Source organism: Arachis hypogaea, chromosome 1 (assembly GCF_003086295.3).
Source record: "Arachis hypogaea cultivar Tifrunner chromosome 1, arahy.Tifrunner.gnm2.J5K5, whole genome shotgun sequence".
Lineage (NCBI taxonomy): Eukaryota > Viridiplantae > Streptophyta > Magnoliopsida > Fabales > Fabaceae > Arachis > Arachis hypogaea.
The window spans coordinates 103,682,323-103,706,867 of record NC_092036.1 but is presented as its reverse complement, the minus strand read 5'-3'; the positions used below and the strand labels follow the sequence as shown (position 1 = coordinate 103,706,867).

Here is a 24,545-nt window from a genome sequence, read left to right as displayed (position 1 = left end):
ATTTTGATACTGAGCAGAAGAAACATCCATATATATTAACTCGTAGAGATTTTAAATTCACTCAAAATATTTAGCTGATTTTTTGCTAATACCCTTTTGATTCCTAGCCTTGCTCATAAATAAATAAATCAATCGTATTATGAAAACACCAAACACACATACATACCCTCAATAGACTAGTTCTTGAATATTGATATATATGCTGATTAAGTCTGCAAGAGATTTAGTCTAACGAAATCTTAATTCTCAAAATTATCTATCTGAGTGCACAACATTAGTTTGGGCAAAGACAGTTACTTAGCTTGGAATTCAAGCATTCAACACAATAAAACGAATAATGAAGGTGTATATATATATATATATATATATATATATATATATATATATATATATATATAGTCAATTAGCCACTGCATTGAAGAAGTAAAAGTTACCCACGTAAGTGAAACATTACGACAGTGCATACTGCATACTGCACATATAATATATATATGGTAAATGCTATCCTATCCTTTCTAAAATAACATGTAAGTTATCCTCTCTAATATGTCATATTTTAATTGGGTGTTTATTTTAACCTGAGTTACTTTAATCTTATGAGAGTTAATAATATCTTGGAAGACGGTAACGGCTAATAAGACGATGATACTTAGGAGACACAACAACGATGACAAAGGAATGGGGAGGAGTAGATGATACTTAGGAGACACAACAACGATGACAAAGGAATGGGGAGGAGTAAACACAATTAGAGAAAGTTGGAATACTTTTCTGGAAGAATGATTTGGGAACAGAAAACAAGACGCCCAATGAGACGGTGATTCTTGGGACGACGATGAAGGAGTACAATGGGGAAGAGTAAACGCAATTAGAGAGAGTTGGAGTACCTTATTTGAAAGAATGATTTGGGAAGATAAAATAAGATAGCCACCGTGATGTTTGGGAGGCGTAATGAGGACGACAAAGGTACCTTTTCTAGAAGAATGATTTGGGAAGAGAAAACGGAACACCAATGAGACGGTGATGTTTGGGAGGAGCAACGACGACGAAAGAGTGGAAAAGGTAACTCAGGTTAAAATAAACACCCAATTAAAATGTGACACATCAGAGAGGGTAACTTACATGTTACTTTAGAAAAGGTACGGTAGCATTCACCTATATATATATATATATATTAAAATTTAACCACAAAATCAGTCAGAATTTATTTTAATAAATATTAAACAAAAAAAATTAATTTTTTTTGTTTTTTTAATATTATCAATAAATTTGTATTATTTCTTGGATGGCAAGGTGATGAGTGAGACATATAGACCGCAATTGAGCCAATGGCTGGAAATTTTGAAGCGACCAATTCATCAAGACCTATCTAATTTATTTGTTCAGTCAACAAGACTTAAGTTTAATTTAATTATTCAACTTCCTTAGCTTAGATTATATTCTTTGATTTGATTAATTGATTTGACCTCTTCCGATCCTCCTTGTGTCATTTCCCTTCAATATAAATAGATTAATAGTATTAGCTTCTTTGGTCTAATAACCTCTCCTTCAATGATGGCTTTCATTTCCACCATTTCCATACACCCCTCAACTCTGCTTTCTTCTCGTTTCATCTCCTCAAAGAGACTAATAAATGCAGCAATCCGTATTCCAAAGCTAAATAGCAGACCTTTCAATAATAATAATCTCTCGGTGCCAAAGATACCTTCTTCAAGAGATCTCGTTCAAGATTATGTGATGAGCACCACACACTCAAAAATGTTACAGCATAATCATAACATTAAGACCCTTGAGCTCTTATCAATCTTGGAGGCCGTAGCTGAGAGAGCTGAGATTCACAAAAACGTTGGGGAACAACGTGATAATTGGAACAAGCTCCTTCTCAACAGCATCAACATGATTACACTTGCTGCAGCAACAATGGTTGCTGTTGCTGACAGTCACGGCGGCGGCGGGGCATCATCCATTTCAGCACTCAACCTATCTTCCACCCTATTGTTTTCTGCAGCAACTGGAATGCTTCTTGTGATGAACAAGATCCAGCCCTCGCAACTCGCTGAAGAACAACGCAAAGCAACTAGGTCTTTTAAGCAGCTTCAGACTCAAATCGAAACCACACTCGCTCTTGGAGTTCCAACCGAAGAAGATGTCAAGTCCTCAATAGCAAAGGTTTTGGCCATTGAGAAAGCTTATCCGCTTCCATTGTTGGGCGGGGCTATGCTTGAAAAGTTTCCTGCAAAATTCGAACCTGCTGTTTGGTGGCCAAGAAGGAACAACAAGACCAAAAGTGATCATCAAGAAGGAAAGGCTCTGATGAATATGAACGGGTGGAGTGAAGAACTAGAAATGGAACTTAGGGAGGTTATTGAAGTTGTGAAGAGAAAAGATGTTGAAGATTATGAGAGGCTTGGAAACAAGGCACTGAAAGCAAACAAGATTCTGGCCATTGCAGGCCCCTTGCTCACTGCCATTGCAGCTGTGGGATCTGTGTTTGTGGCGGGGAATAACGGTGCAGGTGTGGTTTCTGCCATGGCTGGGTCAATGGCAGCTGTAGTCAACGCTTTTGAGCATGGCGGGCAGGTAGGGATGGTGTTTGAGATGTACAGAAACTGCGGTGGGTTCTTCAAGCAATTAGAAGAAACAGTTGAAGCCACCCTTGAAGAGAATGATTTTGACAAGAGAGAGAATGGACAAGTGTTTGAATTGAAGGTGGCTTTGCAATTGGGAAGAAGTGTGTCTCAGCTCAGAGAACTCGCTTCTAAATCAGCTTCTTGTCGAGTCGAAGGGATTTCCATTGATGAATTTGCAAGCAAGATGTTCTAATCATTTATTAACTATATCTATATTTCTTAATTAGAATTATAAATGTACATATATGTTCGTTCATTCATTCTGTGTGTCCATTTTAGATTTTTGCTTTAAATTTTGTAAACAAAGCAGTCTTAGATCAATATACGTATTCTTTTTCGCAACTTACATTTGGTCCCCTAGGCTATTTGATTTCATAGTCAATTACGATAGGTAATTAACAAAAATCTAATCAACAATAAATCAACAAATATTTTTAAATTATATTTTATATTAATTAATTGTGATTTAAATTTTATTTTTTAAAAAATATAAAATTAATTATTATTAATTATAATTATTTAAAATTAATTGATTAAAAAATATTTATTTATAATTTTTCTTTGGTAATTTTAGAATTTCTGTCTCTGACAGCTTTTATTTTAATTTGTTTTATGATATAATATTATACATTTGACTTGACAAGCAGTTATTATCATAAATTAAAGCCGACTTATAATTAATGCTTATATATATATATATATATATATATATATATATATATATATATATATATATATTAAGCTCTATGAATTCATTTGGCGTCAACAAATTTTACTTTGGAGTAGAGAACTACTGAGGAGAATCCATTCAGATGAATGATATTAACGAAAAAGAAGACCTGGCATACTTTTTATCTTTAAACAGTTGGAATTCATTAGAAAGTAGGAAGGGGTTTTACATCAGGACTTCATGCCTACCAGATATTTATTCACCAACTTGCTAACGCATTTATTTTGAAACAAATAAAAAATTAAACACTACTATTAATAAATTTAATGTATAACTGATATTAATAAGTATATCAGTACTTTAATTTATATAATTAAATGCATGCTCTGCATGTGTTTAACCGTTCAAACGAACACATCCAAAGCCTTCATCCACTTGCCAACGGTTTTTGTAGTCTAGCTCTGGATATTATTATTCCTTTTGCGGGTAGGATATCATCATTTAATATATTATTAAGATGTCGTTTTACATACTTAATTTTACAATTGCTTGACACATAAATTATAGAATCCACTCTTTCACCTTTCACCTTAGCTTAAAAATAAGTTAAACACAAATTTTCTAGGCACTATAAAATTTTTCTATTATTAATATGATACTATTTATAAGATCTAGTTGGTCCCAACATATCTATCCCAAGCTAGCTCATAAAAATATATTTTAAATCATATTCAGATAAATTTTTACCTACATTTTAAACAAATCTATTAAATTTATTTTAGAATTTTTAAGTTAATATTAAAAATAATTCCTGAAATTTAACATTTAATTCAATTTAATCTCTAATTTTCAATTAATTTAATTTGTACCCTAAAACTTTAAGGTATGACTCAAGTTGGCCTTCCATCCATTTCCGTCACTAAAAAAATAATATGCACGTTTAATTGACATCTGACCTAATATCTCACTAGTTCTAAAGCACACCTCTATATTTTAATCTCTCTCACTTTTAGTCTCTCACAAACAGCTGAAAGCTCACTACTCACCCTAAGACACCAACCATACCATCAGAGCTCACCTCAGCAGCTCAGCCCACCTCCGTTCACCGTCAACGCACACTCATCGCTGTCATTACTATTGAGATAATAGTATGTCCAAATCCAATCTATCATGATTCGCTCTCGTGTGAGTGGGAGATTGTTGGGAATAATGAGTATGACCACAATCCAATCAATCATGTATCAAATAATTTATTATTGTTATTATATTAAAATATTAATATAATAAGGTCCTTGATTAAATTTAGAGATTTATCATTGTGATAGCGATCATAATATTGAAAGATAAATCTTTTATAATTTAATCTAAATTGTTCTTGGTCATATGACTATTAAAAAGGACATTAATAATCCAAAAAGATCAATATATATATAATGATCTTCATTGGGTGAAGATTAATAGATCTCATTTATTAAATTATATATATATATATATATATATATGGTGCATATAGAGATATGACCATTGAATTGACTCACTCTGAGAAATCCTAATGGTTATAATTACCACATATTTGTCAAATAGGATATTCTCAAGATGAACATGGTAATAGAGTTTTCTTTGACCTGCGACTATCATAGTAATTAACAATGTATTTATTATACTTTGATTCCGGACACGTAATACCTTAGGGTGCTAGTTGAATGGATATTGGCTATGATTAAATACTTGTAGAATTAATGATTAGTCAATAAGGAATCCGTCAACTCTCGGTAAAGAGTTTGAGCTCTATGATTATAATGATTGAGATGAATAAAACCTTGGTCAAGGGGATTGAATGAATGAAAAAATGAGTTTCTTAGGTCATTCACAGTTCATTATAATAATGGTAACAAGTTAGAGTTTGACAATTAAACCATACTCTAAGGGTTAACCAAGAGCTGAAAAGATAGAAGGAATTACTTTGTTCTTATAAGGTTCTTAGAAAAATTTAATAAAATATTTTATTATAAATATAACTTTTATATTAAAAAATAATAATTTAATCACAATTAAATAATTAAAATAAATTAACTATTAATTTATTACAAAACCATCTCAATGGAAATAAATACATCACATGCTTAAAAACAATTTGAATTAATTCTATTAATTCACAAACTTTAAGAAAATAGAAATAAAAATTTAAACACAAAAAAGCCAAAGTTCTGATACCACTGAAGGATTACCATATGTTCATAACACGCAGCGGAAGAAAAGAAAGTAATCCTAAAGATCTATTTTGTGCTTAAATTTTATTCCAATAATGTAATTTATAGATCAGATCTAAATACCTGTGTACACTAGTAAAAATTATTTTCTCCTTCGATGGTACGAAGGCGCTATATATGCATATCCACACCGAGACTAATCTTTGCTGTCAATTCTTTGACCAATGGACATCTGATCTAAATTGAGAAATCTCTTGCAACTATTTGCATGCCATAAAATTCTTCTCCAAGAATTAGGCTCACATGCGTTTATGTGTGTAGAGGTAAAGAAATAAAACTCTTGTGTTTTATTCTCTCTCCGTCATATTCCTCTACTCTTAACATACATATATATAGTATGAGATTTGTTATTGATTTTAAATTTGATTCTCAATTCAAATTTAAATCATATCTTAAAATTCCAAATTTGAATCCTTCAAATTTATGAATCATATTATAATTCAATTTAAAATAGATTCAGTTAAGATCTCATCCAAATTTAGAAATAGAATAAGTAATTATTCTCAAATCTCATTTAATATTCTCAATTATCATACTATTATTATATTCTTGGTGCTAGCAAAGAATATAATAATATTCCATTTAAATTAATATAATTATTTATTTGATCAAATCAAAATAGTAATTAAATAATTCTATAGAGCAAAGATTAGAACACTCGTTAGTGTGTGACCCCATAGGTTCAATAGTAAGCGGACAGTAAATTAGTCATACTAAATTTACTAATCAAGGTTGGCGTCTAGTAACACTCCTCAATGACCCGATAGTATGAAGTAATATAATTTTTACTAAGAATCTTAGAAGAACAAAGTAATTCCTTCCATCTTTCCAGCTCTTGGTTAACCCTTAGAGTATGGTTTAATTGTCAAACTCTAACTTGTTACCATTATTATAATGAACTGTGAATGACCTAAAAAACTCATTTCTTCATTCATTCAATTCCCTTGACCAATGTTTTATTCATCTCAGTCATTATAAATTATAGAGTTCAAACTCTTTACCGAGAGTTGACGGATTCCTTATTGACTAATCATTAATTTTACAAATATTTAAATCATACTCAATATCCATTCAACTAGCACCCTAAGGTATTAGGTGTTCGGAATCAAAGTATAATAAATACATTGTTAATTACTATGATAGTCGCAGATCAAAGGAAACTCTATTATCATATTCATCTTGGGAATATCCTATTTGACAAATATGTGGTAATTATAACCATTAGGATTTCTCAGAGTGAGTCAGTTCAATGGTCATATCTCTATATGCACAATCTATATATATAATTTAATAAATGAGATCTATTAATCTTCATCCAATGAAGACCATTATATATATATGTATTGATCTTTCCGGATTATTAATATCTTTTTTAATAATCTTATGACCAAGAACAATTTAGATTAAATTATAAAAGATTTATCTCTCAATATTATGATCATTATCACAATGATAAATCTCTAAATTTAATCAAGGACCTTATTATATTAACATTTTAATATAATAACAATAACAAATTATTTGATACATGATTGATTGGATTGTAGTCATACTCCTTATTCCCAACAATTACGCCTCTCGTGGATCCTCTGTATCATGAGCTCGCATGTCACCACTCTCCTACGTCTGTGCTCGACTGCTTGCGTCTCGTCGTGCCTCCGCCGGGGAGTGCTCGAGGCTTCGAGCTGTGCTACCTAGTTTCTGTAATGTGTCGTCGTCGTCTATCATCACTGCACCCAACCTAACGTCTCGTTTGCTCACGAAAATTGCTTCTGCCGTCCTTCATCTCTACTCACCTCAGTCGCTCGGGTCTCTCGCTGCGCCTCCCTCTATCAGTGATGAGTGCTCGAGCTGTGCGTGGTTGTTGTTACTCGTCGTTCATAGGTGTTGCTAGCTGCACTGCTCGATTATGCCGCTGCAACGACAATCAACAGATAAGTTCTTTTCAGTTATTCTAATATTCTATATTAATTTTTAATAATTGATTCATGGATGTTATTTCTATTAATTTTATTATTGATTAATTTATGAATCTGATTAGAATATAACCAAAAAAAAAAAGTATTCAAGTGAAGATATTTGGAGGTTCATACTAAAGATCAACAAAGAGCAATGAAATTTTGTTGTCGAAGCTTGATTTAACATATTGAACAGATGAATCAAATAAATCATGTTTTGTATAATCATTAGTCTAATATGCTCGAAAACCGGATATATTTTGTAAATGAGTTAGAAAAGGTGAGAGAGATAGTGCTGAAATTGAGGCATGATTCCGTAATCCAGCATTATTACGGGCGGGTCTCAATGTCATAAAGAGTACCATCATATTTGCATATAAATTGAATTCACAGATTGAAAAAGTAATAAATTAATTGAAGGAGAAGATAAGAGAAGAGAGTAACCTAACTGAAGACGACGCTTTGAAGAAGGTTTGAAGCGTGCATGTCATTTTTTTTATGACAGAAATAAATAGAAAAGTCAACTTGAGTCACATTTTAAAATTTTAATATACAAATTGAGTCAATTGAAAATTAAAAAACTAAATTTAGTTAGAAGACAAATTTCAAGGAGTATTTTAAATATTAACTCGATTTTTTTTTACAAATAGTATAAATAAAAAGTTTAATATATTTTAAAGTATGGTATCTATGCATAATCTTTATATTGCAAAGAAGAAAAACGGTAATCTGGAGTAAGAAAATCTTCAACTCAGTATTCTGATCCTGTAAATTTATGTTCACATTATCACATAGGTGATCCGATCCTAAACTGATCTCCATAACGAATAATATAACAAGAAATGCTTAAGCATGACTGCATTAGCCACCATATCTTATCGAAAACCCCGGGTTCAAATACATTGCAACATCAGCATGTGCCTTTCATTCTATGGTTGACTATTTCCTATTATTCAATTCTTTTATTCTTTCATTTATATATAGTCATCTGACCAAGAAGAAAGATGTGCATCGCAGGATGAGTAGATATGCTCTCTTGTGAGGTTCCAATAGTGAGTACTATATGAAATGTCGTGTCTACATTTACACTTGTTCGCCAAAATGCACATCCTACTTATTAATACTAAATACAATCTTGACATAACAAAAGAAATTTTACATGTTAGAATACATCAGGGGCGGAGCTAGAAAAAATATTAGAGGGGGGCTAAAATTATTTACACAATAAAATAATATTAAAATAAAATTTTTAGGGGGGCTAAACTGAAATTTACATATAATTTACATGTAAAAAATTAAAATTAGGGGGGGCCGTTGCCCCCCTTTCCCAGTATGTAGCTTCGCCCCTGGAATATATATATATATATATATATAATTCATAAATCCTTGCTTTTTTAATATTGAGCGTTGATTTAATTTTTTACAGTATTTCTAAAGCATTATAATACTCTAACGACCATATTTCCTCATTGATAACTGTACTAATGTTTTTAGATGGACTAATGCTTATGTTTATTCTTATTCGATTCTATTGTAAATCTCAGTTTTTGGGTATGCAGTGTGCACGAAGCATAAAATAATATTATTTGTATATTAAAAATAAATTAGTCAACAAATTAAAATAATTAATTTTTATATAAATATATGTATTGTTAATTTATTTGTAATATGTATATGATATTTTAATATATATTTTATATGGACGAATAATTTGATGATTGTTTTTTTTATATATATCTAATATAGTTGATAAAATAAATACCGAATATAATTAAGGAGCAAGTGTCTAATTAATTAACGACCACAAATAAATAAATAAATAAGTCTCTATAGTTTAGGTGAGTATGTAGTTTGAAACCGAGGGCATGGAATAGGATTGGTGGTAGTAGTAACCGAGTAACTATTTAGAATTTGTCAAAGTTTTTGTATTTGTTTAGGTTTATGTCAAACCCCAACAGCCAGTCAACATTTAGTTTCTATATCTGACCCCTGCCTCTCATTTTCACACTCATTATATATAATTTGGGACACTACCTAAGTTTCATTCATCCAATGCAACTCACAAATTAATTAAATCCTTATGTTATATGGCTTCTTTACAGGTTTCGTCTTTGATTTCTTCATCTTCTTCACAAAAACAAGCAATGTTACAAGCCAAAGCCGCTATCCATGTCCCTAACTTCCCCAGAGCTCCAAAACTACCATCATTACCAACCACCAATACTCTCTTTCAGGAACTCAACAATGGCTTCACTCACTCATCATCAATTTTACCAGTACTGCAAGATAACAATGATTCAAGCAACAATGTTAACTGCAGTTGTTCATCAAAATCAAAAGCTACCATGCATCAGCTCTATGCGATTCTAGAAGCAGTGTCAGACAGGGTGGAAATGCATCACAACGTGGGGGAGCAGCGTAACAACTGGAACACCCTCCTTCTCAACTCCATAAACATGATCACTCTCACCGCCACCGTCATGTGCGGCATGGCAGCCGCAAGTGGCGCCGCGGCCGGTGCTCCAGTTTTGGCTCTGAAACTATCCTCTGCGCTTCTGTTTTCTGCAGCCACGGGAATGGTGGTCATCATGAACAAGATCCAGCCGTCACAGCTTGCAGAGGAGCAACGCAATGCCACGAGGCTGTTCAAACAGCTTGAGGCCGAAATCGAAACCATAATCGCTCTTGGAAATCCCAGCAAGGAAGACGTGAAGCGTTCAATGAAGAAGGTGTTGGCACTTGACAAAGCTTACCCTCTTCCCTTGCTTGGAGCCATGCTTGAAAAGTTCCCTCAGAAATTCGAACCCGCTGTTTGGTGGCCTTCTTCAAAGAGAAGAACCATCCGATTCAACGAAAAAAAGGGAGAGATAAATAATAATGGATGGGATAAGGGTCTGGAAATGGAAATGAGAGAGGTGGTTGAAGTGATGAAGAAGAAGGACGTGGAGGACTATGAGAGATTAGGGAATTTGGTGTTGAAAATCAACAAGACTCTCGCCATTGCAGGTCCTTTACTCACTGGAATTGCGGCGGTTGGGTCTTGTTTCGTGAGGCAAGGTTCATGGGCAAGCGTTGTTCCTCTCGTGGCGGGGGCATTGGCCACGGCGGTGAATGCATTCGAGCATGGTGGACAGGTTGGGATGGTGGCTGAGATGTATAGGAGCACCGCAGGGTTCTTCAGGCAGACACAAGATTGGATCCAAGAAACCATTGAAGAAGAGATTGAGGAAAGAGAGGATGGGGAGTTGTTTGAGATGAAGCTGGCTTTGAAATTGGGAAGGAGTTTGTCACAGTTGAGAGATCTTGCTGCAAAGTCGGCTTATTCTCGTATAGAGGGAACTCCCATTGATGAATTTGCTAGCAAGATCTTCTAATTACATTATTATTAGGCAAATTAACTATATCTTGATTAATTATTTTTTGTATATACATAGTAATCCTAACCTGGAAATGGAAAGTGTTAGTACTTTTGGGATATTCTTGCAATGCCTGCTGTTATTATAATTTTTAATAATTTCATTATTGTTCGTCAAAAATTGACAATCGTACCGTACGTGTTGACATTTGAAGCTGAAAATCAAAATGGATTCGAAAGTCATATAGCAACATTCTTGTGTTCGTTGAAATTTATTTTATTTATCGGTGATTGTTAAAATGTTTGTCTAATCTATTTAAAAAAAATAAAAATTAATATTTAATTTTAAAAATATAATAATAAATAATTATTAAATATTTAAATTTTATAATAAAAATAAATTAAACAAAAGTTAGACACCAAATTATAAATTCCGTTAAATTCACCTTATTTGTTATCACTAGATTGTACCGATCGAAGATGATTTGTTAATTATGAAAGCATACATCGTATATACTCCCAAGCAACAAAGACGTGAGGTGTACATAAAAAAATTATTATAAAATTAAATTTAAAGAAAAAAATAAATTTATCTTTAACTTTTTGATTCACAATATTAAAATTTTTAAAAATTTAAAAATATATTTAAATTTTTAATTTCTTTAAAATTTAAATATATCAATTTCTAAATTTAATTTATTCAATTTTAAAAATTTTCTCGCTTGGACATCCTTAAAGACCTACCTAACTCTCTAGGAGATGGCAATTCAGATTTGTTTCAGCAATAATTTATGAAGAAGATATAAAACAAAAACTTCTTGTTATATTTTCTACAAAAGGTTTCTAATAAAATGAACTACATAAATAAAACAACAAAAGCATTTTATTTTATCTATTATCTTATTACAATGAGATATAAGAAGAGTTTAGTACATTTTCTTTTGAAAGAATTGAATTTTCAATTAATTTCTTTTATTAATTTGACAATACACAATTAATTATTTATATAAAAGTATTTTATACTAAAATTCTTCTTAAGATATTCTTCATCATTTATAACTTATAAAAAGTATATTTTTATTTCAAATATTTAAACTAAAAAAAATCTTAATTAGAATATTAGGCATTTATCATTTTTACTAACCTTATATTTATAACTATTATACATATATAATTTATGTCACCAAAAAAATACATATCTATTTTATGTATAAAGAAAAAAGAGAATTAATTAATAAATACACTAATTGTCAATGAATAATAGCTCAAATAACATAATCTCTCTATACTCAATTAAAAAGTTGCGGGTTCGAGTCTTTTATCTTTAGTAAAAATAAATAAATAAATAAATACCCTCATTTTAACGGTCAACGGGAAAAGATGGATGCCGTGGTCGGAGAAGAGAAGGCTGTGGTAGTAAATAGCAATGTTTAGTCGGTGAAAGAATACACGTAACGATTACTCAGAGAGAGCCAAGAAATCCGGGATATTTTGATTGAGAGATGAAAGCGATCCTCAGAAGCCCGAAGCCATTCGTAGAATTCGTGGTTCCGATTATGCCATGCCCCTCGCCTCACATTCCTTAATTTCATCTACTTTTCCCCAAATCTCTATTTTCGCCTAAGTTCATTACTCCCTCACCAGGTATCCATTCTTCACTCCATTTCTCATTTATCCATAATATTATTAACCAAATAAAACGCAAACTCTCTTCTTTTTTCTGCTTAAGCTTTTCTATTGTTGATTATTGTAGAAGGGAACAGTATCATGGTTCAACCATGCTAACGGTGAATGCTCCCAGAGCTATTCTAAAGTGCCATTCACATCAAGATTCAGCACCATCACTGCACCAAACTTATAATTATTATAAAACAAATAATGTTAATTTTATAATAAATTGCAATTCTGCTTTTCCTAAACCACCTTCTGCTACTCCCTGTGGCAATATATTTCATAGTTCCTCCTTCTCCGGCAAGTGCGATAAGCACCACAAGAGCCTTCATCTATGGCACTGCGGGTTGCACGATTCCATCTCATCGGAGGATGAATATCGATCCTCGCGCAACATAGCGATCAGCTTGTTTAGGCGTTACCGGAACTTCATTGATCGTGGTGGAGGTGACAATCTAAAAGTATGTCCACTGCCATAACCTAATTAACTTGCTTCTCTATATTCAAGTAACCGATTTATTTGTCTTAATTCTTAGGAGTTCATCACTGCGGGGGTAAATGCGTATGCACTTGGATGCACTGATGAAGGATTGAGGAAAGAGCTTACTGATATAAAGGACTCTGGCACTGAAATTGAAGCAATGTCAAGTTACGGTGGAAGCACCAGCTTGAAATCTAAGATCATCTCAGAGGAGGTAGTTTTCTGCTTTGAATTTTAACTAGCTGGTTCATCAGTTGTGCTGGTCCTAGATCTATAAGTTGTCTTAATGTTCATGCAGGTTGATGAGTGCATTTTTTGGTTAAGCATTATATTCATCACAATCTTGTGTACACCACAACCAACTATTGTTAGGTGGTCGTCGACGCCTCCAGTGTCAGATGAAGTGAGACTCCAGTGGAAAGGCTTCTGTGCTCTTATAGCGAATGCATATTATATGAAGGGAATGGCTTGGTGAGACTCTTTCTTGCAAACACTTGTTATCTTTCCTTATCTGAGTGTAGTTAATTGAGTAGTAACTTTTACAAGTGAGAAAAAAGCATGTTGGATGTTCACAATATTGCTTACATTGTTTTTATTGAAGGCTTCCGGTAAAGACTCTTCAACTTGAACAAACAGCTGTGATGGGTCAAGCTGAGGAACCATCGGTTGTTGCTAGCCGGATGAGATTAGTCTTTAGCACACTTGAGGTTAGCAATTTACATTTTACATTTGGCGATCAATTGTCTTGAGAGGGAAGGGAGTAGCCAAGTAGGGACTGTAATGTGTTTAACCGTTCTGCATATTGACTATTGATTGATCAGTACTTAATATAGCCTATTAGTAATGGTTTGTTTACTTAGCTTTTTTCGCCTCTCCTAATTCTCTCAAAGGAAGAAATGAGATTCGTGAACAGAGAATGACATGTATGTTTTAGAGACGATTATTCTTGTGTGTTTTGGTTAGCCTTGTTCATTATTACTTACACATATGGTCAACTGGTTGTTGCAGGTAGTGAGTCCACAGTGGCCAAAAGTATAAAAGCGCCAAAAAAACTCAACTGGTATCCCAGCAACTTACCCTCCTCAGTTCCCACCACCCACCCACCCTCTTCTTCCCAAAAAAAAGAGTATATAGTAAAGAAAAAAAAAATCTCCTGTAGTCCACCTAGGTGGAATGTGCTTTACTTTGTACATTTAATAGACTAATATATGATATATAATGCCTTCTATGTGTTAGCCTCATGCATGATACGAATCTGGTGAAAAAGTTAATTATCAACCTCTACAACAAAAAGTATATTATTTTTCCCACTATCTAATTTTAGTTTAATGCTAAATATTTTCTAGAGTATATACTCATTTAAGTTCTCAAAATTTTCAAACCAGACATTTTAGTCTCCAACTAAAATTAATTACTCGATTGGTCTCTAACAATTAATTCCGTCAGTCACTTAGGTCCTTGGCTCCGTCAACTTTAACGGAAGACAAAATGGTCCCTGAAAACTCTAACATGGGACAAAATGATCCCTGGCAATTCTAACAAGGGACAAAATGATCTCTAACCCCTTTATTCGAAAACGACACTGCTCTTTCCCAAATTTTATCATATCTCGCATAACCCTAACATTCATACTCTCCTTCTTCACCTTTACAGTCTTCTTTTCCATCTTTTCCTTCCCCCTCTTTAACTCCAAGATTAAACCATGGTGTAATTGTCACACGTGTTGCACTTACCTCAACATGCCATGGACCACACACTTCTTAAATTTTTGTGGCTGGTACATCCACCTTCTTTACACTTCACTCACCAAAAGCATCCACTTCCACGTCTTTGATAACATCACCTCCAACCCCGACAACATCCACGACATCCTCAAGACCAAGTTCCACAACTACTCCAAGGGCGCGCCTTTCTCCATTCTCCAGCAAGCAATATAGATTGTTGGACATTAGGACATCATGAGAAGATTCTCCTTCGACATCATATACAAATTTTCAGCTTTGACCTCGCATCCAAGCTATTACAACGAGCAATGTCGTCGTTGCCGCTCATATGGAAACTGAAGCAATTACTGAATATTGGTTCGGAGAAGAAGCTGAAAGAAGTAATCGGAGTGGTGGATAATGTGGTCATGGAGATGTTAGGGGAGAGGATGAGGGAGATGGCAACGACGACAACGAGTCTTAACAAATCAGACTTGCTATCTAGATTCATGGGATCCATCGAAGACGACAACTAGTTGAGAGACATAAGCATTAATTTCCTGACTATGAATTGGTTGAGAACAAGTTGAGGATTTTTTTTTCTTGTGAACATTAAATTTATAGAGTATGCATTGTGTAGTTTGAAGTTACAATATTAGACTGTTAATGTTATGCGAAATATGATGAAAATTGGGAGAGAACAGTATCATTTCCGAATAGAAGAGATCAAAGACCATTTTGTCCACCAGGGACTATTTTACCTTCCGTTAGAATTAATGGAGTAAAAAACCTAAGTACTTGACGGAATTAATTGTTAAGGACCAATCGAATAATTAATTTTAATTGAAAACTAAAGTGTCCACTCTAAAATTCTTTGAGGACTACATTACGTTTCGGTTTTACGTTATGCGATTCTCTTTCTAATCATTTTTCATTTTTTTTCTTCCTGCAATTGAAAATCCCACATAACGTAAATGAAAGCAGTCTTGCCACTTTGGTATAAGACTATACATGATATTATAATGCGTGAAACATCTCATTAGCAATACCCAACAGACATATTGGGGTGGAGGGAGTTACAATGACAACCAAGAAGGAGAAAGTTCCATGTCACCCTCTCGAGATGAAATACCAAATTTAAGTATAGCCTCGTCAATAACAACAAATTTATCAAGGAAAAAAGTGGTCAAAATTGGACTGCAATAAGCCAGGATCTTAATTGAAATTTGTAAATTATCATGACAAATCCGTGGATGCAATAAATTCACCAGCATCTTTGAGTATTTTCCTTGCGCGCCAATAGATTGCAGTAGCCTTTTCTGATGTTCCCATCTGCAAAATAAACCCCCCAAAAAAAGTCATATACTTCACTATTCAGTTTGATTGATAACCATCCCAAGCAGAAGAACTTTACCTTGGTCTCCATTCGGTAGTAATTTTGCCACAAGCTGACATTTTGGTCATAAGTTGCAAGTGCAGATTCATATAATTTCCTGGCATTTACGAGACCATCTTTATCACCTAATGATGCATAGTTTGCTTCCAAGTCAATGCAGCTTTTATATAAAGCAAGCCCGGGACGTGGTAATGCTACATATCTGCAATAAGAAACCAATTCAGGAATCAAAGGAAACAAGAAAGAGAATCTCCCAGAAATGAAGCATGTTTAGTTATAAGTAAAACATCGCGCTGAACTAATGCCACACAGCACATACCGCTTATATATATGTCTGGCCTGCTGAATTCCATCCTTTTGAAGTATAAAGTTCACAATGGCAGCTGAAAGGGAAAACCCATTTTCACTGCCACCATCTCTGGTCAAAATTACAACCGATATCTCCACTAGTTTATCAAAATACTCTCTTTGATTTGCATAGAATTTAAGTCCCTGCATTTGAGTGACAGAACAATATAGATACCATAAAGTGAGGTAATATGATTGAAGCTGACTTTATATGCGACAAGACTGATTGAAGGGAAGTGAAAAACTGGTTGTGACAGCATACCTGTATCCACAAATTCTCTGACTTGGAAGCACTAACTTTTGTCAGAATTTGCCTAAGGAGTTCAAAGAGGGATTGCAGATCAGCATCACTTGGCAATGTCGAATTCATTGTGATACATCTAATTTCTATAGTGATCCTTAATTCCCATAACTGAACTGATTCAGCAAGTTTTCCACTGCTAAGTTTTCTAGCTAGTTTCCTTGCCTTATCCAATTGTCTCAACTGCAAATACAAGGACACGTGTTTGCAAGCAAGATATTCAGTAATGCACTCCATTCTTTCAGCCCTTTCATACACTTCAAGTAAATGGGATGTATATTTTACTGAAAGACCAGATGATAACCTATTTTCTCCTTTAGGAGCTACAATACCCATTAGAAATTCTGCATACATGCTAAACATGACACCTGAAGGAACAGATTTTAAAGCCTCCTCATAAACCTGCAAAATCAAAAACAGCCCAAAGTTCAATACATCAATATGGCATACAAGACAATGATCCAATCAATATTTTCCTTAGAACATCCTTCCTTGTCGATAATGTTAAGTTCAAGGCATTGACAAATCTCAGTCACTTAATTCAAATTACTATTGCTCATCTAGTTCAGTGCTTACACAGGAACATACCTGAACTGCTTTTTGCACCCGGGGATCTAGGACTTCTTCGCTAATATCCACCAGCATATTTTCAATGTCACATTCTTGCCTTGCAAGCCAGTTCCAGAATTCTGGTTTTGTTGAAAAATCCCTCTTCATATCATGCAATATATCCTTTCTTAAATCTTCATAATGCGCTAAATTTGTACCCTCCAATATCTCAAAAAAGCGCTTCCTAAGACTGAGACTTGAAGGAACAGCTTCAAGTGCTCCTTCGTAGACAGTTCGATAGATGTTCAAACCATGCTCTTCAAATAATTCTTGTTTCTGCCTCAACTCACCACCCTCAACATTCTGCTCATCACTATTATCTTTTTCATCAAGGGTCATAAACAACTCTTTGTTCTCATCTCTCCACTGCTTCTCATCAGCAGTTCTAGGATCACGAGTGAGAGTCCCCTCATCCTCGCCCAAAGCAACCTTGCGCGCCTTCAACTTATTTAGGTATACAAGTTCCATCCGAAGGTACTCTACCCAAAGGTCTTCTGATGTTGGACAAACTCTGAGACCTTCCTGCATCAAAGCACGAGCAGCTGCTACATTCAAGTTATTATCAAATTCCCAAGCCGCAGTGTAAATCCAAACTCCAGGTACCTTGGGATGAAACCTAATAACCTTTGCCAGTGCCTACAAAATTTCAAAAGGCCAAAATGCTCATACCACCTAAGCATAAACAAAATTAAACTCTTAAAACAAATCACAATTCATAAATTCGTCCTTTAATAATCCTGTGTAATGTGCACACCAAATTAAAAAGTTATTATCTATGTCTTAAACAATCAGGTATATCTATAATTTTAGGTTAAGATGAAATGATTAACAGGAAGCTACCTTCTTCATTCTACCGTTTTTCCTCTGCCTGCAGAACTCAAGGTAGCGAAACCAGAGATCAATGTCGCCCTTGTAACGCTTCAAAGCTAGCTCATAAATCTCCACGATTCTGCGCCTACCAGCGGCATCGGACTTGGACTTCTTGAGATTCTTGTTACCCTGCTTCTTGAGCTCGCGAGCCACCGACTTCTTGCGGAGGCCGCGGAGGGCGTCGAGCTGAGTCTCATAGTCCACGTAGGCAAGGAAGTCCTGCTTGAGAGGACACGGACGCTTCAGCCTGTACTCGAATTTGCGGCGCTGTTTCACGATCTCGGCGATCTCGAGGCGGCTGAAGAGGCCGCGCTGCTCGAGGTCGTCGAGCTCATCGAGCATGCTTTCCATTCTGTACTGCACTACGTCCGCCATGGCTCCTGCTTCGTATGGGACAAATTATGTGCGACTCCGTTCTGATGAATGGAGGAAGACCACCGTCCACCGCGAAGGCGCGAATGATGCTGTGCTTCGTTGATGAGGTTGAAGAAGGGTTTTAGTTGGATTGGGCTTTGTGGGCGTATATTCAGCTTCACTAGATTTGTTGGTAGATTATAGCCTAAAAATATGAAATTGGCCCAAATAAAAAGAAAAAATTTCTAGATATTTTGTGTGGTTTGGTGGTGCCTCATACACTTCATGTGTATCCCCAGGTGGCTGTGCCACTAAATATTGATGAAGATAATTAATGGTTAAATTATGTTCCTAAAAATTAGCCCCTAATCAATTATTGGCTTTAAAAAATAAATTTTTGATATCTCATAAAAAATTATTATACTATTATAAACAATTTTAATTATTCGTCTGCCACAAGTTTGATTATTTTAGGATTATTTTAGCTGATTATTTGATTGGAAAAAAATTATAAATTAATATATATAAATATATAACAACTAATTTAGTAACTATTTTTAATATACAGAACATTTTGTTAATTGTTATATATATGTGTATATGTTAATGGAAAAGTATATGGAACCAACTAATAATCAGTCAAGAATGGAACAACATAATTAATTATAATTAGTTTTATTAATTTATAATTTAATTTGTTTGTTAAATTATTGTTGACCACGTTAGTGTTAGGAGAGAATTACGGAACAGATGCTTTGATTATTCATTAGTTGATTCCATATAATTAATTATGTTTTATTAATGCGTAACACATGAAACATAGAAATCATATCCAAAACCATCCAATTTACAAGAAAAAAAAAACATCCGTGTGCCTATTAGTAGCAACATCCGGTTACCAGTTAGCTGATTCTTGACTTATATAGAGTTGTTCCCTAGCATTGTTGTATATTAATATACCAACTTGACTCTTGGCTTGTTGAATTACCATATTAGAATTAGAATTTTCGAAATTAGGACCTTTTGTCAATTGAAATATAAATTCGTATCTCTATCTAGCTTTGATTAATTTCTATTAGGCACATGATGTAATATTTCAATAAGGATTAAAAGAACTTAATGCGTACAACATTTGGCAGCAAACTGCAAATATTATTTAAAAAAAAGGAGAATTATTCGATTGTGGTTGAATTTTGTTGGCCAAGCAACATTACAAGCATAGATCACAAATTGTGCACCATCCGTTAAAAAAATGAGCAGCTGAAGATGAGTTGTCGATAGTAAAACTAAAATCCCCGCAAATATGGTAAGCATAAATTAATAGAATTAAATGGACATGAATGGTGTCACCCTGTCGTGACACGATAGAAATGTAAGTAGCTAGAATGAAATCAGAAAGGCCTAGTGCGACGACCAGTTGCCCTGCCACAGAGAAGTGCATTCTTTGGCACCGGATATTCGTCCCTCCATGATCCTGAAGGTGTGTATACTCTGAGATAAAATTGTTGTCCCAAGTATTGCCTTGCCCAGTTCTCAGACCTTATGTTCCACATTCCCACGTTGTCCAGTGGCATGTATATTGCAGTCCATGACCTTGGATATACCTGTGTTGTGCATCTTGCTACTGTGTCTCTCAAATTGTAGCTTCCTCTACTATTAACCGTCCACTGCCCACTCCCAAACCTATTCAATTCAATTCAATCCACACAAATTCTTACTTTTTGTAATAACAAATTATATAATGCAAGTGTACTGTATGATAAGCTTACCCTACAACAAAGAACGAATAGCCATCAATATGCCATGACTGCACAGTATCCTCCCAGTTTTGGAACACAATCTCCACAAATTCATGGAAGTTTGCCCCCATCACTGCAGTTTGGAGATAACCGTTTCCCCCGGTGGGGTTGGTGGGCATGCTTCCCACCCAGTAGACTCCACCAATGTTGAAGTAGTCCGCGAGTTTCAATGGTGTATCCGGCTGAACATAAGACACACTGTTTACAGCAAACCTCTGCTTGCCATTGATATAGGGAGCAGAGTTTGCGAGCATGATGGTTCGAGTGGGTATGATCATTCCATAGTGGTAAGATCCTTGGGGATTTGGTCTTGGTCCACTTGCTGTCAGGTTCCACCTGGTTTGAACATGGAAGCATGTTAGTTATTAGTTAATTTGATCAAATTGCTTGTAATTCAAGAAAGGACTATCGCAATGATGTGTGTATACCGGATGCTTCTGGCCTGAAAAACAGATGAAACGATATCAGTGGTGGGGCCTCCAGGAACAGGACCCGATACCCCGGTGTGAGAATTGCTGTAGTGAAGAACAGACGTAGTTGTGAGGACCCGTCTGGTAAAACGCGTAGATACAGCAATGTAGTAATCCTTGGGAGGCTGATCGGCAGTGACGAGCACGGAATAGGACTGTCCAAGATGGATGTCAAGGGAGGAGTAGGTGTTCTGGAGAGTATGAGATCCTTCGACCTCCACAAGTTTCATCTTGTGGCCTTGGATTCTGAAGTTGATGGATGTTGTGAGCCCCACGTTTGATATTCTGAATCTGTAAGTCTTACCTTGATCTACTGTGAATGTGTTTCCATTCCAACCGCGTCCGTTGATGAGAAGCCCATCAGGGAATGGAAGGTTATGCCCATTCTCCAGGAGGCGTCTCAGTCTCTATAATTATCAAGAATTACATAAAGAAGAAGAAAGTGTATTTGAGATGAATGTATAGAGAAGGGGGACCGGGCTTACATGGTGATCTAGCTTGAACCAGTCTCCAGCAAGAATGTAAAAGTCACCAGCAGGAGGAGGAAAAGGGACGGGAATCTTAGGGCGGCTCCAGATTCTGATGGCGCCAAATGCTCCAGCAGCTTTGTGCATTCCAAGAGAAGGGAAGTAGAAGAAGCTGCCAATCTGATCTTTGACTTGGATATTGTAAGTGAAGTTCCTGCCAGGTGGGATTGGACAGTTTGTGCCAGACACTCCATCCTGCCATGAATTCCTTCTGTGTTGTAACCCATTCCTGCACCACAACTCAGCATCACTCCACATTATCAACTATCAACTATGCATATATGTCAAATAAAATGCTAATTTTGTTAGGTCTTAAGTCGAAGGGAAATATACAAATTCATGTCTTATTTTTTTTTAATAATCCATATTTGTAGCAATTGAAATACTTTTGTTCTTTTCAAAATTAAAAATGATTGATTAGAATTATTTTGAATCCATTTCTCAATCAAGAACCAGAGATGCCTTTCTTACGTATCATTGGAAAGTAAATTAACATAAATACAACAGTAAAAAGAGCTGATACAAAGATATGTAAACTATAAAAACCAGTCAAGGTAGATTATCTACACTAGCACTTCCCCTAAAGAAATCTGCAACAGAGGATCCTATTTCGGGAATACTTCTATTCTGTTACAATTTTGACTGCTCAATAACCAATTTGGTCCCAAAGTAAAGAATAATCAATTACACCAAAAGATGCTGTCAATACAGTCAAAATTCTTAAATTGCCAGCTACTCCGTGTATTTTTTATTTTTTATTTTTTTATCTACTTGTGGATCCATCTATATATTCCCTCAGTTGACAGCTACTCCAAATAGACCCATAAAATTCATGTTTATATGTTAATTAATATTGGAATGTGATTTAATTTGACTACAAAATACAAATCACCACCGATAATGGATTCTAATTTCTAATTGGCTGTTTGTTTGAAAGGGGTTTACAATTAAAAGAGAAATTTGATAAAGTGCCCAAAAAGACAGGCTAAGCCTCTATGCTCTCATCTCATTTCTAAGAAATTTTTAAATTAAATAATAATAAATCCCTTCGCGAGCTAATATTATTAGACATCTTTTTTTAGTTAGCACTTTGTCAAACAAACGACCCAAAAAGATCAAATATGCAAGTTTGTATAGGGAAAAAAATGACGCTTTGAAAAATAAGTTCCCTATATATCCAAACAAGAGAAGATAATGCACGTGAACAACCAGTAAAGTGAAAGCGAAAAACATGGGGTGTCTGAACTAAAAGGGAAGAACCTTTAAATATTCTTAATAATAGATGTAGTAGCATACATTCCCCTGCATCTTACTTTTAATGAGAAACAAGAAATAAATAAAAACAACTATGAAGATAACACGCAAGAATGTTAAGACTTAGACAAAGAAGAAGAAGAAGAAGTGTACCATGAAATGAGGAAGGGTTCTCTGAGGTAGTTATAGACACTGATAACCAAGTTGTCATTAGTAACGGCGTCAATATGAGGACCCGGGAACTGGCCGTTAATCAAGATCCCCTGCAAGAACGGAATTGAAAAGCGGTTATTTAGTTAGTAAGTTGTTAAGGAAAGAAAAAGGGATGGAGGAGTACCTGTTGTTTAACACCAAGGGGGTAGATGTCACCATAGGTGACCTTCCAAGTGAAGAACCTGTAGGGGTCTTCAGAGTTTACAGAACAGGATAGATGAAGAAGAATGAGAGAAGAAAAGAGAAGAATGCATGGCCTCATTTTTTGCAAACACACTCAACTGGAAAGGAAGAGTGTTGTTCGCTTGAGATTTGGAAAGCGTAGATCTGTCAGTTGTTATGTATACCGAAGGCGTTCTATTATTTATTTATGTTATTAATAATTGACAACACAACACACTCACAGACTCACTAGGCGTAGGTTATTACATCTACAACTAGTAATAGACTAATAGTATTCGCAATTTAGCGCAATTCTACGAGGACAACCAGAGCAAATTAATGTGATTCTCTCTTTTGGCCAGTGCACTGCATCCCATTCAACTAATGAAGGAAGAGTTTATGTACAAATTAGTCTCCAAAAGTTTAATTATTTTTTAAATTTGTTTTTAAAAAAATTATTAATTAAATTAATTTTTAAAAAATTATATCATTATTTTTGTTTTTTTTCACTCAATTAATAATTTTTGTTAATAATTAATGTTATTATATATTAACTAACAACATACATAATATTTAGTATATTGAATTAGACACTAATCATATATATTTATAAAAAAATATTAATTTAATCTTTTTTTAATTATATAAATCATAATCCTAATATAACTTAATGATACTAAATTGATAAATTTTCATAAATATATTTATTTAACATCTAATTGAATATATTAAGTATCATGTATCATATGAGTTAACATATCATATCATTAATTGTTGATAAAAAATATTAATTAAGTAATTAAAAAATAAAAATAATTAATTTATAATTTTTGAATAACTAATTTAATAATAAAATATTTTAAAGAGATATTTAAAAATTAGACATTTTTTTAGAGACTAATTTAACTTTAATCTAATGAAGGAAATTATATTGCATTCAATATTTTGAGCCGTCGCTTTTTTATTTAAGGCCACATTTTTTTTTTTAAAGTTGGTGCTATATGATTGGTATCTTCATGGATAAAAGTAAGAGTGAGATAATGCCATTTTTTAATTATGTAATTTTTAATATTAGTATCTCTTCTTGTTATTCTATCTTTTTTTGTGATAATAAAGTTTCATAAAAATTGAGAAAAATCTACGAATAATAAAAAAAATAAAACTCACATATATTTATATTTTCATAAAATTTATAATTAAAAATTATTATATAACAATTTAGTTAAATATATTAAATTATTTAATAATTTATAATTATTGTTGAAAGAAGCAAAATTCTTCTTTTAATTTTAAAGTCAAAATTTATAGCTAATGGTTAAAGTAATACCAAAAAATGACATATGAAAGTTTCAACTTAATTAACCATAATTACTAATATATAACTTGATAAGTTTAGAAAAACAAATTGATAAAGTAGTAATTTGGATAATCAATCTAACTAGGTTGCGATTTTTGACTTGGTCAAAATTAAATAAGCTACCTTAATTGTAATTTTTTACTTAAT

General features: G+C 33.9%; 5 protein-coding genes across 5 annotated transcripts; 3 read left to right on the top strand and 2 right to left on the bottom strand.

The window, feature by feature from the left end:
- The first annotated feature begins 1,489 nt into the window (after positions 1 to 1,489).
- On the top strand, positions 1,490 to 2,972 carry LOC112705902 (probable F-box protein At4g22030). Its single transcript, XM_025756920.2, has one exon. It carries the CDS (start codon positions 1,552 to 1,554, stop codon positions 2,821 to 2,823), a length of 1,272 nt encoding a protein of 423 aa, XP_025612705.1. The 5' UTR covers positions 1,490 to 1,551; the 3' UTR covers positions 2,824 to 2,972.
- Positions 2,973 to 9,280: 6,308 nt separating this feature from the next.
- Positions 9,281 to 11,005, top strand: LOC112705895 (probable F-box protein At4g22030). The gene has a single exon (XM_025756909.3). The coding sequence runs from the start codon at positions 9,616 to 9,618 to the stop codon at positions 10,900 to 10,902; it is 1,287 nt and encodes a 428-aa protein (XP_025612694.1). The 5' UTR covers positions 9,281 to 9,615; the 3' UTR covers positions 10,903 to 11,005.
- A 1,250-nt stretch (positions 11,006 to 12,255) lies between these two features.
- Positions 12,256 to 14,270, top strand: LOC112705887 (uncharacterized). Its single transcript, XM_025756896.2, has 6 exons — positions 12,256 to 12,527; positions 12,637 to 13,015; positions 13,091 to 13,249; positions 13,334 to 13,506; positions 13,637 to 13,742; positions 14,044 to 14,270. The coding sequence occupies exons 2-6, from the start codon at positions 12,662 to 12,664 to the stop codon at positions 14,071 to 14,073; spliced, it is 822 nt and encodes a 273-aa protein (XP_025612681.1). The 5' UTR covers positions 12,256 to 12,527; positions 12,637 to 12,661; the 3' UTR covers positions 14,074 to 14,270.
- A 1,461-nt stretch (positions 14,271 to 15,731) lies between these two features.
- On the bottom strand, positions 15,732 to 18,921 carry LOC112705880 (uncharacterized). The gene is made up of 6 exons (XM_025756884.3): positions 18,233 to 18,921; positions 17,372 to 18,028; positions 16,745 to 17,185; positions 16,454 to 16,626; positions 16,153 to 16,336; positions 15,732 to 16,070 (listed from the first exon to the last, which is right to left on the bottom strand). Exons 1-6 carry the CDS (start codon positions 18,635 to 18,637, stop codon positions 15,975 to 15,977), a joined length of 1,956 nt encoding a protein of 651 aa, XP_025612669.1. The 5' UTR covers positions 18,638 to 18,921; the 3' UTR covers positions 15,732 to 15,974.
- An 826-nt stretch (positions 18,922 to 19,747) lies between these two features.
- On the bottom strand, positions 19,748 to 23,416 carry LOC112705865 (L-ascorbate oxidase homolog). Its single transcript, XM_025756860.2, has 6 exons — positions 23,004 to 23,416; positions 22,820 to 22,929; positions 21,371 to 21,641; positions 20,844 to 21,292; positions 20,386 to 20,751; positions 19,748 to 20,299 (listed from the first exon to the last, which is right to left on the bottom strand). Exons 1-6 carry the CDS (start codon positions 23,139 to 23,141, stop codon positions 20,008 to 20,010), a joined length of 1,626 nt encoding a protein of 541 aa, XP_025612645.1. The 5' UTR covers positions 23,142 to 23,416; the 3' UTR covers positions 19,748 to 20,007.
- Positions 23,417 to 24,545: the final 1,129 nt, after the last annotated feature.

Excerpts from the sequence above, each read along its gene's own strand:
- LOC112705902 (XM_025756920.2), top strand. The coding sequence starts at position 1,552 with ATGATGGCTTTCATTTCCACCATTTCCATACACCCCTCAACTCTGCTT.
- LOC112705895 (XM_025756909.3), top strand. The coding sequence starts at position 9,616 with ATGGCTTCTTTACAGGTTTCGTCTTTGATTTCTTCATCTTCTTCACAA.
- LOC112705887 (XM_025756896.2), top strand. The coding sequence starts at position 12,662 with ATGCTAACGGTGAATGCTCCCAGAGCTATTCTAAAGTGCCATTCACAT. Across the intron at positions 13,250-13,333 it reads CTAAGATCATCTCAGAGGAG|GTTGATGAGTGCATTTTTTG; the intron begins GTAGTTTTCTGC and ends ATGTTCATGCAG. Across the intron at positions 13,743-14,043 it reads TAGTCTTTAGCACACTTGAG|GTAGTGAGTCCACAGTGGCC; the intron begins GTTAGCAATTTA and ends TGGTTGTTGCAG.
- LOC112705880 (XM_025756884.3), bottom strand. The coding sequence starts at position 18,637 with ATGGCGGACGTAGTGCAGTACAGAATGGAAAGCATGCTCGATGAGCTC. Across the intron at positions 17,186-17,371 it reads GGGTGCAAAAAGCAGTTCAG|GTTTATGAGGAGGCTTTAAA; the intron begins GTATGTTCCTGT and ends TTGATTTTGCAG. Across the intron at positions 16,627-16,744 it reads CAGAGAATTTGTGGATACAG|GGACTTAAATTCTATGCAAA; the intron begins GTATGCTGTCAC and ends ACTCAAATGCAG.
- LOC112705865 (XM_025756860.2), bottom strand. The coding sequence starts at position 23,141 with ATGAGGCCATGCATTCTTCTCTTTTCTTCTCTCATTCTTCTTCATCTA. Across the intron at positions 21,293-21,370 it reads GGTTCAAGCTAGATCACCAT|AGACTGAGACGCCTCCTGGA; the intron begins GTAAGCCCGGTC and ends TGATAATTATAG. Across the intron at positions 20,752-20,843 it reads TTTCAGGCCAGAAGCATCCG|GTGGAACCTGACAGCAAGTG; the intron begins GTATACACACAT and ends TGTTCAAACCAG.